Genomic DNA, 16,154 nt, shown 5'->3' with positions numbered 1-16,154 from the left:
TGGGGCGCTAATCCCATAGGACTGGTGTCTTTGTAAGAAGAGAAAGAGACACCAGAAATCTCTGTCTCTCTGTACACAGAGGAGGGCCGTTTGAAGACACAGAGAAGGCTGTTGTGTGTAAGCCAGGAAGAGAGGGATCACCAGAAACCAACCTTGCTGGCAACTTGACCTTGGACTTCCAGCCTCGCAGAACTGGGAGGAAACAAACTCCTGTTATTTAAGCCACCCAGCGTGTTATTCTACAATGGCAGCTCAAGCCGGCTAATACAGCTTTCCTTAGAACCGTCCAGCCAACAGGAACGCAGGGCAGAAAGAGACCAACGAATACCATGCTCACTTTTGGGAACTGACACTTGAGAAGGAGCCTTCTATGGTGAAACATGCGTAACTACCCTGAGAAAGGGTTTTCCTAATTTTACCACAAAATAACTCTACTTTATAGCAGCCTTCCATCTATACTCTATACGGAGAATTTAGAATATGGGGAGGTAGGCTCCTATCTACTCCTCTGTTTGGTGTTCAAGTCCTGTACGTATGCAGTAAATGTAATGGGTAACAATGTTCCAGTGGAGGAAGGGCAACTAGGAGGGATAATAACAGATACAGCTAATGGAGAGAAGTGATTCACATCCGCTTTTGTGGCAGACTCTAATTAGTGTCTATAAAGCCATAGACATGAATTTCTCTGTGCTTTCACAAATTTTAAATGTTTCTTATGCTTTGAGACTCTGGAGTTTCCTTGCCATAAAAAAATGTGGAACATTTTCCAGACACATCTTTCTGAGTTGAGAATTATTCTTTCTAGGTCAAAAAGACTATCATTTTCTGGAACTTGGGCTCTCAGTTTGACTAGGCTGATGGAAGGCTTGAGGGGCCCCTCTCTGCACAGTGGGTGCCTCTTCCTTGGAATAGGGTTTTACTTAGACTACTTGCTGCCGGTGTAGTTTGCTGCTTTCTACGTCCGGAGAAAACACAAACCTGGAATTTATTTGAGTGCATTAGAGTGATGTTTACATATTTCAGTTTTGCTTTGTCTGCTTTCTCTCTCTCCAGATTTTGAATATAAGAGTGTCTGAGTGACAGCTGAAGTTTGTTAGCTTCCAGAGATACTGAAGTGACTGCCTAGAATTAGTATCTTGTCTGTGTGAGTACGACTTCCACAGAGGGAAGAAGATGCCTGCCTTTTAAACACATATACAAATGATTAATTTAGAGAGGTTACCTGCTTTCTTGGGATGTGTTGGCAGTGCATACTAGAAACTATAAAATTATCCTATACCTTTGATAACACTTTATATCTAGATAAAGAAATCCACGTTAAAATTCCTACCACTTGGAACCCAGACCTATGACAGGAGTCAGAGATCTGGAGTAGTCTTTGTTATGTAGTGGAGACTGTAAACCTTAACAGAAAGCAAACATTTGATTGTTCAAAGAGATTCATAATCAAAACAGAAATTGTCCATCCAGGGGCGCCTGGGTGGCACAGCGGTTAAGCGTCTGCCTTCGGCTCAGGGCGTGATCCCGGCGTTATGGGATCGAGCCCCACATCAGGCTCCTCCGCTGTGAGCCTGCTTCTTCCTCTCCCACTCCCCCTGCTTGTGTTCCCTCTCTCGCTGGCTGTCTCTATCTCTGTCGAATAAATAAATAAAATCTTTAAAAAAAAAAAAAAAAGAAAAGAAATTGTCCATCCAGAAGCATAAACACTAAGTTTGGGAAGTGATTTGCTGAACGTTCTTCCATATGCATACACTCACCGAACAGCTGTGAATAGCACCTGACCTACTAAGGGTCCTAAGTGTAATGTCTTGTCAAGAGTAGCAGGTATTTTTTATCCCTGAGGAAAACTGCAAGGAGACTGTAGCAAAGGAAGATGAAAGTAGGCAAGTTATTATGTCAAATTTAGCTTTCCCAGGGCAGAAACCACCTTGGGGGTACGTGCCGTGAAGCCTTTAGCTGAAACCCATGATCAAAAATCCTGGGCTGTACTGATTCCTGCTGAGCCCCATAAGGAATACTTCTGCATCGCCTTCCAATTGAGAGCATCTGTTTTGCAGGGGTTTTTTTCTTTTTACGTATTTTTTCTTCTGCAGTGGCTATTTTGAGTTCTCATTGTCTTGGCAACCAAAAAATTTCACTTCATTTCCCTAAAATAATTATTGTATAAACACAGTTTGAATAGAAATGTCTTCTGTACCTCCAAGAAAATTTAAATAAATTAATTAAGTAATGGATATATTTTTTTGAATAAAAGTTTTGCTAAACCGATCCAAACTATCGGTTGAGAAATATAATGCTTAAATCAACCTAAAGCCAGAATAATCACACAAAGAAGAAAACAAAACAACAACAAAATCGCCCACAGATATTGTCTTCAGTCACACCCAACACCACGAGTTTTAGTAACAGACATATGTGTGTCATACAAAAGTATCTGGAGGGTTTTCCACCATACAATTTGCATGCATTTTCTTTTCATTTTTGTCAGCTACAGCCAATTCCTGCAGAAGATGGGTCCTGGCTGTGATCGAGGAGCACAGGAAACACCACAAAAATCCCTGAGGCACCTGGGTGGCTCAGTTGGTTAAGCGTCTGTCTTCAGCTCAGGTCATGATCCCAGGGTCCTGGGATCAAGCCTGACATCTGGCTCCCCAATCAGCAGGGAGTCTGCTTCTCCCTCTGCCTCTGTGCTCTCTCTCTCTCAAATAAATAAATAAAATCTTTTAAAAATCCTTAAAAGACTCATAACTCAATCAGAAAAAGACAAATAACCCAACTACGAAATGGCTAAAGGATTTGACTAGACATTTTTCAAAGCAAAACAAACAAAACAAGTGGCCAATAAGCACGTGAAAAGGTGCTTGACATCATTAGCCATTAAGGAAATGCAAACCACAGTCAGCTAGCACTTCACAGCCATAATGTGGTCAGAAAGACAAAAAGCGTTGGTGGGGATGTGGAGAAAGTGGAACCTTTATACACTGCTGGTGAGAACGCGAAGTGGTGCAGCTGCTTTGGAAAACAATGTCACAGTTCCTCAAAAGGTGAAACATTTGTTCATTGTTCCCTGAATACCATATGACCCAGCGATTCCACTCCCACGTGTATTCCCAAAAGAAACAGAAACATAAGTCCATATACAAACTTGTACACAAATTGTTCATAACAGCATTATTCATAATAGCAAAAAGTGGAGACAACCCAAATGTCCATCAATTGATGGATACATAAAATGTGGCATATCCGTACAGTAGAAAACTATTTAGCCATAAAGGAATGAAGTACTATTACATACTTCATCATGGATGAACTATGAAAACATTATATGAAAGAAGCCAGAAAAAAGACCACAAATTGTGTGATTCCGTTTATATGAAGTGCCCAGAACAAGCAATTCCATGTGTCTCTGGAGACAGAAAGTGGATTAGTGGTCGCCTAGGGCTGAGGGGGAGCAGAAGGGAGATGGGGTCTGATTGCTAATAGATACAGGGTCTTTTAGGGGGGTGATAAAAATGTTCTAAAATTAATTGTGCTGATGGTTGTACAACTCTGAATATACTAAAACTACTGGATTTTACACTTTAAAAGGAATTGTATATTATGTAAATTATATCTCAACAAAGTCATTCAACATGAATCCACCATGATTTCTCTAACTTTTCCAGTTGCTGACATGGATAGATCAAGAAGATGGAACAGACTCCAAGACTGGCCTAAGTTCTGTAGTTCATTCTAAAGTTCCTGCTGAAACATTATCACTATCAGAGCAGCACTTGGGATTCATGCTATGATAATCCAGCTCTAGAAAGAACATATTGTATGGACTTAGGAGTGCTAACAAGTGAACAGAAAAGCAAATTAGATATAAATAGAACTATTCTCATAAAAACAAAAGCTACCGATTATAAAGTATCCATAGCCAGGCACTATGTAAAATGTTGCACGTGCATTCTTCCAACATTCAGAACTGGCCAAATGAAGTGGGTATTATTATGTACAGTTTATAGATAAGCAGTCTGAAAATAAGTTAAGTAAATCACCCAAAGAAAGCCGGCTTGTAAGTGGTCAAGGTGGGATTTGACCCACGTCTGTGTGACTTTCAGGTCTTAATTACTATGCTATAGAACTGTTTAAGACGTTTGCATTATAACATAACCATTTTATTTGTACCTCCTCTTATGCCATTTTCTCTCTTATTCATATATGTATATTTCCTAGCCTTACTTTGTAGTCCCTACCTACAGATGTCATTTTGGAGGGAACACTTGTGAAAACCTTAAAACAGGGAGATTACGGGGATTGCCACTGACTGTAGTGGTACAGTTGTCATGGTAACCAATCCACCCAACTGGTCTCTGCTACGAGGCACACACTTCTGCCTCTATATAATACACCAATATTGTCTGGGATCCTTGGCGGCATCAATGAACCCCTGTTAACGCATGTGAGGTAAAAAGTGCTAAGGTCCTAGTGTGCATATTAAAGCACTAAAGTTTTCCCTTCAAAGTTTCTGTCTCTGACTCACAGATATTACACTCTCTCTTCTAATCCTTTCCATTCGCCCAGGATGTTCTGGTGTGGTTGGTTTCGAGGGGGCCTAAAGATCAGGGCCAGACAGTGGCCTGCCGCTTTGTTCTGGGGAGGATCTACAAACGTGATTATTTTCTTTCTGGGGAAAAACTGACCCTCCCAACCCAGCCATTCCTCACTCAGTGCCAGACCGAATTGCTGACTGTCCCGCTCCCATTCTCACATACAAAATAGACCTTTGGCTACTAGAAGCACATCTCAGAAATCACTGTATGGAAAACTGAAAGCTGGCACCCAGCAATATACACTGTCTGTGGATATACACGCACACACGTACACACCTCCATCTATCCCCATTTTTCTGCAATGTCTCTACATTCGCAAGGACTCTTCCTTCTCTAACATGGGTGCTGTCTCTCCTCCTCCTCATCTCCATTTCACTGGCCTCGCCTGTCTTCAGAGGCACCTGAAGGCACATAAGGCAGGGAAGTGAAACCGACTGTAATTCTTCAGTTCACTTCTCTGCCGCCTCCAGTGAGCCAGTCTCCATACGGTGGCCCAGCTGAGCTCTGAGGAAGCTCCGAGTCCCTGCGCAGGTGCAATTTACCAACCCGCTCACAGGCGCACCGGGAGCCCAGCACCTGACATATGCATGTGACGGGCTTGGGGACAGCAAAACGAAGCGTCTAAGCTTGAGTTTATGCGATTAAAAAGAAGAGGGACTAAAGGCCATCATTTTCCCTTTGAAGAATTACAAATAAATTACTGAGAGCAATCAGATAGTCTAATTTTCCCACTTCCTTCTGATGCCCTTGTGTTCACCTCCGGGTTCCTTCAACTTCATTCATCTGGTCTGAAAAGTCTCTGACTAATTCTGTGCTTCAGTGAAATCACAGATATAGTCAACAGTTTTCTTGATAGGCAAAAGTGTATTCAGGTAAATTTTGCTTATTGTATCTTTGAAAATTAATAAGTTGATTTTAAATAGCATTTTCTGTGTATATGGTTTTATCATTGTCTCAGCCTATCCTTACCAAAATCTGGCAGGTAGAACTACAAATATTAACGCATTTTACTGCTGTGGGGCTCAGCTAAAGTGGAGCTAGGACTCCTACGAGGTTTATGTTTCTACCATACTATTGCTTATTTTCCCAGTTCAAATAAGAAAAAAAAATGCTGATTTTTCCACTATGGAATTCAGCCATGTCGTGGATAACCCTTAGCAAGGCCTACGACTTCCTGTTTGATTTCAACAACCCTTTCCACATAAGCCCTAGCCACACACACTTTCTCTCAGTTCCTGGAAGGTACCAAACTTTCCTCTGCCTGGTGCTCACGCTCTTCTCCCAGCTTCTGCTTTTCCTGGGCTCACACCTTCCTCCAGACTCATCACTCTGGAGAGCTCATCTGTCAAGGCTCATCTTCAACTTCTTTGCGGATAAAGTCTTCTTTGGTCTCCCCAGTGAGGTGATAGGACTCAGTTATGTGTTAGCGCATGGAAGTTTGCTAATCTGCAGCATGTATTACCAGTCTGATGGATTCGCGTCATTCTGTATCCTTTTTCCTTATACTGTAAACTGCGCAAAGTCAGCAATGTGTCTGTCTTGTTTAGCTCTGCATCTCAGACCTAGCTCAGGGCTTGGTGGATGATATATTTATGTTCAGTGCAAACGTGGGGGATATTTCGCAGCAGAACTTCTTGTTAGTGGTATATTGCAATGCATCGTCCCAAGTTCCCACTGTGGGGTGGTGCAGTGGTAGGCGTGGATTTAGAAAAGCTGCCCAAGGTTGTGAAGGCCCCCTTGCTTCTCAGGTCTGCTGCCAGTTCCAATTTTACTGAAAATTAAGATGATTTTACAAGGAATGCAGCTGTATTTTCATCTTCTCCTATTGGAATAGCAGACTGTCCCCTTTGAACTCTGACACTTCCGAAACTACTGCATTACCTAGCACAAGGACACAGAGTTTTTACCAAAACATCTTGATTAACTCAGATTACAAATACATAATTGCTGAACTGAATTGAATTATAGGACTGAAGATACCATGATCGACCTTTTCTTCTCCTTAGGGAAACAATCTTTTTTTGTTTCTTTTAAGGACTGACTTTTCTTTCTTCAATGGAACACCATCAATAACCTTGTAAACTATATTCGTTGGGTATGTAGTGACTTAAATGCTTCTAAATTTGTACTTCTTTGTCCAACAATTATTGACCACCTACTCTCCGGGCTCTAGAATTTCTTTGTCCATCTTCCTGCACTGCTCGTCCTCTTTTTCTTTCTGTTTCAGATGGTTTATCTTTTAATAATTTCTTTGCCCATATTTCCTTGTATTTCCCTTACTGCTGCTTTTTCTTCTTTTTTTACTTATGATTTATTTTCTCTCTTTGCATCATAAACATTCACTATTTTTATTTCCCTACAATTGTAGGCTTTCTCTAGTATATATCTGCTTTAATTCTCATGTTGCAAACAGTTCTGACCCTATTTTCATTAATATTGTTTGTGACTAGATAGGCCATTTTAATATTCACAGTGAAATAGACATATTCACTGTTTCATCTATGTCACAACTGAGAGTCCTTCCTCTGGTTGACTCGTTCTCCTGCCCATATCATAATAGTGGTGTGTGTGTGTGAGTTTAAAGAAATCATCATTAGTAATTCATGCATCATGAATTATCTTGGAAGTTAATGGAAAGGACATAACAATAAATATATTTTCTGAAATTCTAAGTGAATGACAGAAGGTATAAACATTTATGGCAAACAATTGTTAAAATGATTTTCTTGAAACAAAATATAAACAGAATAAATTTCCAATTAGGGTAACCTTATTTTATGTTATTAGAGTATACAGGCATTTTTATAATTCTGGCTTCTACCTGTTGTATGTATCACCTGTAAGTGTCACCAACATGAATAGCTTTCTATTGTCCTCACAGAAACAAAGCTAATACCACTCTAGTACTCCACCAGTGCACAGAAATCTAGGGAAAAAACCTCTTGGTTTAAATTCAAGCTCCTAGGCTTTGTTTTGTTTTGTTTTTTATTTTCACAATTATTTTTCATAGTTATATTGAAAGTTCTTATTTTTATTGATTTATTTAAAATATGTTGGCTCATTGTACTTTTAGTAAGTTAATTTTGTAGTGAAAAATCTCAGCAACCCCATTATATAGCCCCTTAATCTCAGAACTAATAATTAAGTCCGGTAGACCAACGGGAAAGAATATTAGCTTTCCAAAGTATCCCTCTCACTTCTTTTGTTTGGGTGGGTTTGAAGAAGCGTTAGAAAGTTGTAACTTTTAATCTCTTCTGTGATGTGGTAAAACAAAGATATGGAAGGTGTAGATTAGAGTTTGCTTTCTGTATAAGCCGTATCTATAATAGACACTCGCAACAAGGGAGCGTTCTTCAGATGATGATAACCGACTCCCAACTCAATCCTATCCAGATAATTAGACAAAGTATTTATCTTCTCTGAGCCTCAATTTTCTAACATTTAAAAAGATGAGAAGAATGTTACAAGGACTAGAATATATAAGTAAGTAACATGTCGAGCTCATGGTAGTTACTCCACAGTGACAGTTACTATTGTGGTTGGTAAACAACATTGTGTGTATCAATCATCTTTAAAATAACCTCCACTTTTATTTCAACATTGGCTTTGTCAATTCACACTTAACTGACCAAATCCTAAGTGTCCACCTCAATTACACTTAAGACCAATAACAATTCAAATTGAACTCACATTTCTAGGTCAAGGTCGGGCACTTGATCTGCTGAGGGAGACAGACACATAAACCAAACCTACAACAGCAGGACTGCTCCTCTAGAGCTTACTCATTTTGGAGAAGGCAGGGAGGTACTATAGATATACTGCATCCAGCTAGCTCACTTGGAAGTCAGGAGTCCTAACAACACATACCTTTGATCAAAGCAGCTGGAGATATAGGACAGCATTTAGAAAAATAATTGTTCATGTGTTCGTTTATGTGCTTTGACTAGTCAGCTGGATATACGCATGTCAATCTTAGCAATGTGCTAAATGTACCTGACTAGTTTCCTACTGGAAATCATTAAAATATCATACAAATGATATTTAAACTCTTCTGAATAATGACCAATCTAGTTGGTTCTCTGTATAGTATGCTTGAAAAAAAATGAGCGGCTCATTCACTTTTTAAATTAATTACTCTTTACTTTCCTGAGATTGCTACTTAAATTCTTAAGCCTTATTATGGGAAGTTGAAATTCTAATTTGGCATTGGTAGAATTACTGAGACTTGTAGTCTTTCCAAGCAGAGGTAGAAAGATCAATGGGATTCTTTCCACTAGAATAAGGAAAAAATTTTGTGTCCATTTTGTTCATAGATATATCCCAAGTGCCTAGGACACGGGTGGGCAAACTATGACTCACAGAACAACTCTGGCCTGCCTCCTGTTTTTCTATATGCGCCCCTCCCTGAACGGTTTTTACATTTTTAAATGGTGGGGGGAAAAAATCAAAAGGAGAAGAATGTTACATAACGTGTGAAAATTATACCAAATTTCAGCGCCTACAAGTGATGTTCAATTGTAACACAGCCGCGCCCATTCATTCACATACTGTCTGGGGCTGTTTTTGTGCTACAAGGGAAGACTGGAGTAGTTTTAACAAAGATCATGTGACGCGCAAAGCCAAAAATAATTACTATTTGGTCATTTTACAGGGGAAAAAAAAAAAATTCAACCCCAGGCCTAGAACAATCCCTTTCCTTAACTTCTTTTAAAGTCAGACACATTAATAGTTAACCCTCACAAGTTTCTTTCCAAAAGAAAAGTCTTAAGTCTATATAGAAGTCGAAGGACGATCACTAGATCGTATGCTAGCCTGGAGAGCCTCAGAGCAGGCAGCGGAACACTGTGGATGAGAACAGACTCCAGAGCCACACCGCCGGGGCTCAGACTTCGGTTCTACCCCTTAGCAGCTGTGCAACCACGGGCAACGTGCTTAACTTCTCTGTGTACCGGTTTTCCCATCTATAGAAGGAGGCTAATGCTGGTTCTCATCCCTTTTTCAAGAACTTACTTTTTAAGTTGTTTTGAGCATTAAATAAGTTAATGTTTGTACAATGCTTAGAAGATCCTCTGGTATGAAGTAGCTGTTGTCAATAAAATGATACATTTTTTACTGCATTTTTAAGTTAAGAAAATAGAGATACTTGGAAATTGGCTAAGGTAATGAGTGAACCTCCACGTGTTCATAAATATGGAAAAATACAAGATACGAATTAAAATTTGAACATGTCCACTTGTGTCAGTTAATCCTCTAAGCCAATGCAACACATTAATATCTACTCTAATTGCCTTTTGATTGTAGGATATAACTATTTGGCTCCCATACCTGTGATATAATTTTGTAATCAATGGTCCTGTTTCACATAATAAACAAATTGTATTCTGAATGGTTGAGTAACTTCTGATACAAAAATCTAACTACCTAACAACTTCTAATCTGAGGGTATCAAATTGATATAAAGGGAAGTAACAATCTAGAGAATACATGGATACAAGATTAGTTTGCTTTGCTAAGGTTGTTATTCAGGCCTTAGGAAGAGAACCAATGGAAAATATAGTCCTACATTTAAAGAAACACTTTTTAAGCACTAAAGCCAGGAATCAAAACTGTGTATTAGGAAATCTAATGGCTTTTTAATCATTACAAGTCATTTTAGCCAATAGATAATTGTGTTCCTGATGTTTAAGTAGATTTTTAAATTAATTTATATGAAATCTTTAAATAGACTTTTTTAGAGAGTGAAATATTTATAAGGTAGCCTTCTGTCTTCTATAAAATATAATCTCTGGAAAACTACACTTCAGTGTAGGACTGTACATGGGACTGTAACAGCTGGTGGTTATATGTTTTAAAAAATATGATTATTTTCACCAATGCTTTTCTATTACAGGTGTTTTCTTGTAGAAGGTTCAATGGACTTTTGTTATGTGCAATAGTAATGTAGATTGAGGAACATATTAGTGAAGTGCAACACTGAAGCTTTCTTATTTTATAATCTTAATTCTTTCAACTTGCAATAAGTGTTTATTTAACTGTTACATCGTGTGAGATGCAATAAAAATGTAAGAAAGAAGTTAATGAATCTAGTCCAAATTGACTTATTAGAACAACTACTAAATTATGCACAAAAATTTTAAAAACACAAATAAGAAACTTTGGGGATTAAAGTAAACTTAGACTGTATGTTTTCTGATATTTACTTATTAATGTACTAAAACATCGCATGTTATGTTACTTATTAAATTAAATTTTCATGCTTTAGAAGCTTTTAAAAATGACTTTCCCAGAAACTTTTTCAAGAACTTATTTCTTAAGTTTCATATTTCTTGCAATAAAACAAAAAGAAAATAATAAGACTTTTAATGTCTTAATTTGTCTCCTCTCTTAAATTAGTTATGCATATATTTGAATATAAGATACTAAAAGTCTTTCAATTTTAATTTATTATTCTTATGCTTAATTTGCTAAAATAAATCATGAATCTGAGCATAAATAGCATACTCAGAAAGATTAAAGCAACTAGAGCAAAAATTAAATATTAATATGGATATTTATAAAGTCTTCAGGCTTGGGTTGTTTTATTTTTCTAGATGTAATAAAAATTCAAAATTATTTCATAATCCTTAAAAATATTTAAAATATTGTTATTACATTAATAGCCCTACTTTCTATAGATAATGTATTCTTAAATAAATTCTTTTTGAAGTGATTCTATTTCCTTATATTTCATACTTTTTCCAACAGATTAGTCAATTTTAGTTTTTCAACTCCTTGCCTAAATTTGAGGAATTCTTTCACATTTAGACTTTAAAAACTATAGGTGGATAAAGAGTAATAAATACAATGCATCTCCATTTAATTGTCTTCAATAAAAGTGATGCATTTGCAAAAGCAATTGTTTAGCACATGTATCCTTCTGTTAAACTACATGTAAGTCTGAGAGAACATTTTTATATTCTGCTGATGCTATAATAAATGGGCCAATATAATACTATTGGTTACAACTTACAGCATTTTTGTCTACATTAAAGTTAAGATCTTGATGGTTAGTCTGACATTCTTTCTGCAAATTAAAATTGGAATAATGTAATTAGTCCCCCCAAATTAAAATGCTACAGTTATCAATAATGGACCAAAAGCTAAATTATATTACTTTGAGATCAACAACAGGTTCACATGAACTGTTTTCTTCTCTGTATCTTCTGCTTTTAAAGAAAAATACAGTTTTCTTCCTACCGCAGAAGTATCAGATTCTTGCAGCATCCATGACACTTGTAAGCATTTAGTGGTCAGACACCACTACATATCCTTCAAATGATATGGCCCAGTGAAGCTGGAAGGTGTCGTCACGGAGCCAGGCAGCCTGGTATCTCAGCCATCCACCAGGACAGAACCAGCAGGCCCCAGCTGGTATGCTGAATCCAGACTAAGGTGGAAAACGGATTCTGCATTTTGAAAGTCAACTGTTCTTCTAACATTGAGCCCTAGAATATACTTATTAGGTAAAAGTGCATTGAGGGCTTCAGAAATTCTTTATAAGATCAAATTTGTAACGCTCATATCCCAAAATCACTCCTAAAACAAGTTAAGCCTTCATCTTATTATCCCTCTGGGCTTCTGAGTTTCTACTAGATTTTACATGTTTTTAAAAATACGAATAAATGTATGTTCAGGACTATAACTGTGTTGTTTGAATTCCTGAATATGTATAATATATGCTAAATTAAGTATACCTGTAGGTCATTTAAAAGTGATAAAAGTTAAGATAACAGAATATTAATCACCAGTGCCCATTGGTGTGGTGACATTTGCCCATCGCACTAAGTTTTGATCTTTAGACAAATGAAAAACTCTACAAAATAAAAGTACATCCCATGTTCTTATTCACACTTGGACTCCCGTGCTCACTATTCAAGCACATGGGGGTTTGAATTCTTGCTTGTGCTATTGTCCTACTGTCATTTATTGACACAATTCATTAACTCATCTCTCACAAATAGTAGAAAATCAACTTAGAAGGTTTCTAAGTCCAAGATTTCCCATACCCCTGTGGGCCTCACCTGAATACCAGTGCCTTACAGAATATCTTCCTTTTCTTAAAATATTTCTACCTGGGTCTAGTAGAAACATCACGACTAAAAATAAATATTTAATCCCATAAAGCTGCACAAAAGCGACCCCCCTCCCCCCACTGTATTCATCCTTCTGAATGGGAAAAATGCCATGATGGATTTTTAAATCATGTAACACTCTGGTGGATTAGGCTGGCATCTGAAATCATGATGTTTTATCATGAGAAACTGAGAAGATACTGCTTCTCTTTTTTAAAAAGAGAAAGAAACTCTCTGCTAGGGCTCATTAAAAGGGGTTTTAAAATTGGAGCCAATAAAACACGACTGTCGATTCCTACAGTTAAAAAAAAAATCTCAGCAACATTTTAAAAAGGCATCATTTCTCTCTCCCCTTTGACATGAAACCCTATTTGCAGCACACACAGACACATTCCGAAGAGCAACAACAAGTCCCCAACTTTTCCATGACTTCAGAGCAGGCACAAGGACCTAACTAGAGCCAGATGACTCTCCTCCCAATTTTCAGCTGTGCTCCCCTTAGAGTGGGAGCTGTAGGCATGATTCACTCCGACCCCCTGAACCCTCTTGCTTTGCTCTCCTCTAAAAGTGAAAAAGAAAGGCTTTCCACAAGACAAAAAAGTTTGCCTGGGTCTGCCATGCCAGAATTTCCAACAGTGACCCTCATAGGCAAAATGTTTGGGGCTCCAACTTCCAAAGGGAGCAGACCTCGGTCCCTAAACAACAACAACAACAACAACAACAACAACAACGACAAACCTTGAGAGCCTGACAGAAAGAATGAAAGCTCTCCTCACGGAGCGTGCCCAGGACGCTCCTGCCCACCCAAGGCAGGAAAGAGGTGGAGCGCGGTGGGACTTGTCTTTGCAGAATCCTTTCCCTTAAGCAAGCTCATGTTGAGATTTGGAGGGACGACCGGTTAAGAGAGGGTTCCAGAGCTGCACTTGCAACTGCCCCGGCCTTTGCCCCACCTGCCTGTCAATTTCAGTCCCCAAGTCCCACATTTCTTGCTCTGGGGATGTTGAGAACGTGGGCTTTCCAGCGCTCAGGGATGCTGTTAGGCCACTTCCCCGTTGACCTTTCGGGGACTCCGAAATCAACTTTCGCCACACCATCTGACTTGTTTGTATGCGTTTGTTTTCAGTTTGCCAGAGCCTCCCGCGCAGCCCACCCATCTCCCCCCTCCCCTCTGCCCCCTCCCCTCCCTCCGGCCTTTCCTGCTTCCACCCCCCCGCAACCCCCGCCCTCCTCTTTGTTGTCTCCTACCTGCTGGCCAGGCTCTGCCTGCAGTGCTGCCTGAAGGGCATCAGGTGGTAGTTCATGGCGTCCAGCAGCAGCTTCTGGCAGACCGGGTCGGTGCGCATGAAATCCACTGACTGGACCCGCTCCACCAGCTCCGGGGCCGGGATGAGCGCGAAGCGGAGGCGCTTCATGAGGTCGGGCGCGTACTGCATGCGGGTCTCGCGGTCGTGCTCCAGCCACAGCACGGACATCTGGAAGAGCGCCAGCTCCGACTCCACGGGGGGCGGCAGCGAGTCCAGCAGGGCGCGCATCTCCTCGAAGTTGAGCAGCAGCACATCCTCCACCAGGTACTTGTTGGCCAGCTTCTTGGTCTCCTCCAGGCCGTGCAGCGCGGCGATCTTGCACACCTGCTTGTAGTTCTGCACCGAGATCTGGTCGTTGAGGAACTGCACGCAGAGCTTGGTGACCTGGGGGATGTGCAAGATCTTGCTGACCGACAGCACCTCCTCCACCGTGTCCAGGGAGAGGGTCACGTTGGCCGTGTAGAGGTACTCGAGCACCAGGCGCAGCCCGATGGACGAGCAGCCCTGCAGCACCAGGTTGTTGATGGCCCGGGGACTGGTCAGCAGCTTGTCGTCGGGGGAGGAGGAAGGAGTCCCGGGCTCCTCCTGCGGCGGCGGCTGCTGCTGCTGTGGCGGCTGCTGCTGCGGCGGCTGCTGCTGCTGGTCCTTGGGGGCCCCCAGGCCGTCCTGGCCGCCGACCCCTCCCCCGAGAGGGGGGTGACTGGAGAAGAGCGATCGGAAGTACTGCGAGCAGGAGGCCAGCACGGCCTTGTGGCAGTGGAACTGCTGGCCCTGGGCCGTCAGGGTCACGTCGCAAAACAGCTGCTTCCTCCACAGCAGGTTGAGGCCGTGCAGCAGGTTGTCGCTGTGGCTGGGGTCGAAGGTGGAGGTCCTGTCCCCGGATCTGGACATGGCGAGCTGACTTGGCGCACCTGGCTTTAAACCCTCCTCCAACCTGGCAGACGGGTGGGGGATGGGAGGGAGGGGAGAAGGGTAGTGGAGGGGGTGGGGTGTGGTCGGGGTGGGGAAGGGTGTGGAGGGGAGGGGAGGGCGAAGAACAACAATCAGTGTTCAGCTTGGCTCCTGCCCGGCGCGCCCCAGGACCCCGACCCCGGGAGTAAGGTCTGAAGGCACTGAATCCGTGAGCGCCACCAAAAGGGCCCTGTCTGGGGTCGGGGCGCCGGTTCGGCTCCCAGCTACTCCTCTCGCCACCGCCCACACACTTCGTCCCTCACTTTCCTAAAACCACCCTGGCTCGGCTCTTGGCAGCGACAGGGGTGGCAGCAGCGACGGCAAAGTGGCGACGGAGGCCGAGACACCTCGTGGGCTTGTGTCCATGCCGGGCCCGAGAAAGGGAAAGGCCGGGGAGTGGGGAGCCGGGGGTTCCCGGAGAGCGCAGAGGCGACCGTCGGCGGAGATTCCAGGTCAACTTGTGCCTGCAGCTTTGCTTTTCGCAGTTGGTCCAGTTTGGGGGGTAGGAAAGGGGACCCGACAAGCGTGCGGGTGGGCGATTCTTAGCCCTCCAAAAGCTGGGAAGACCTTCGATTATCCGTGCTGCCCCGAGAAACTCCTAGGCTACTAGTCTGAGGTAGCAGATAAAGCCCTTTCTTCTCCCGGGAAAGTGCAGTGGAGCGCGGTGAGGACCAGCTCAGTGGACTCGGCAGAGGCGGGAGCTGTCCTTATCAATTCTAGCTCATTTCCCTCACCCCGGCCCTGCCTGCTTCCCTGCTTCGCAAACTGTTGGCTTCCCCGTCACCACTCAGTTTTGCTAATTTTCCAGAGACGTCTTTAAACCTGGCAGGAGAATCCTTTCAGGCCCCCACCCCCGGCCCCCCCTCTCCCGCCCCCAGCATTTCAAAGCGCGGAAGTTCAGATGTGTGTCTCCCCTTCTCTCGCGGGGCGGCACCGGGGAAGACGAGGAGGGAGGAAGTGGGGCTACTGGGGTGGATTTAGAGCGGGAGCCGGGAGGCCCGGAGGGATTCACGTGAGAAGATCTGTCTCCTAGGCACCAGGAACAGTGGCTTTAACTCCAGTAACTGTGAGAAGTTCAAGTTAACTGGCAGGTGTTGGGGGAGGGGTGGGGGCTGTCCAATGGAGGGGGTGAGGTTCCGTGCGGGGTCTCTGCATCCCACCCAGCATCTCCACGCGAAGCCTCAGCGCCCCTA

General features: G+C 42.2%; 1 protein-coding gene across 1 annotated transcript in view; it reads right to left on the bottom strand.

The window, feature by feature from the left end:
* Positions 1 to 14,931, bottom strand: part of KLHL14 (kelch like family member 14) — a 97,211-nt gene extending 82,280 nt beyond the window's left edge. The window contains exon 1 of the mRNA XM_026496163.4: positions 13,952 to 14,931. Within this exon, the coding sequence (XP_026351948.1) occupies positions 13,952 to 14,901 (950 nt within the window). The 5' untranslated portion in view covers positions 14,902 to 14,931. The remainder of the gene's footprint in view (positions 1 to 13,951) is intronic.
* Positions 14,932 to 16,154: the final 1,223 nt, after the last annotated feature.

Source organism: Ursus arctos, unplaced genomic scaffold (genome assembly GCF_023065955.2).
Source record: "Ursus arctos isolate Adak ecotype North America unplaced genomic scaffold, UrsArc2.0 scaffold_17, whole genome shotgun sequence".
Classification (NCBI taxonomy): Eukaryota; Metazoa; Chordata; class Mammalia; order Carnivora; family Ursidae; genus Ursus; species Ursus arctos.
This window is presented reverse-complemented; position numbering and strand designations above follow the sequence as displayed.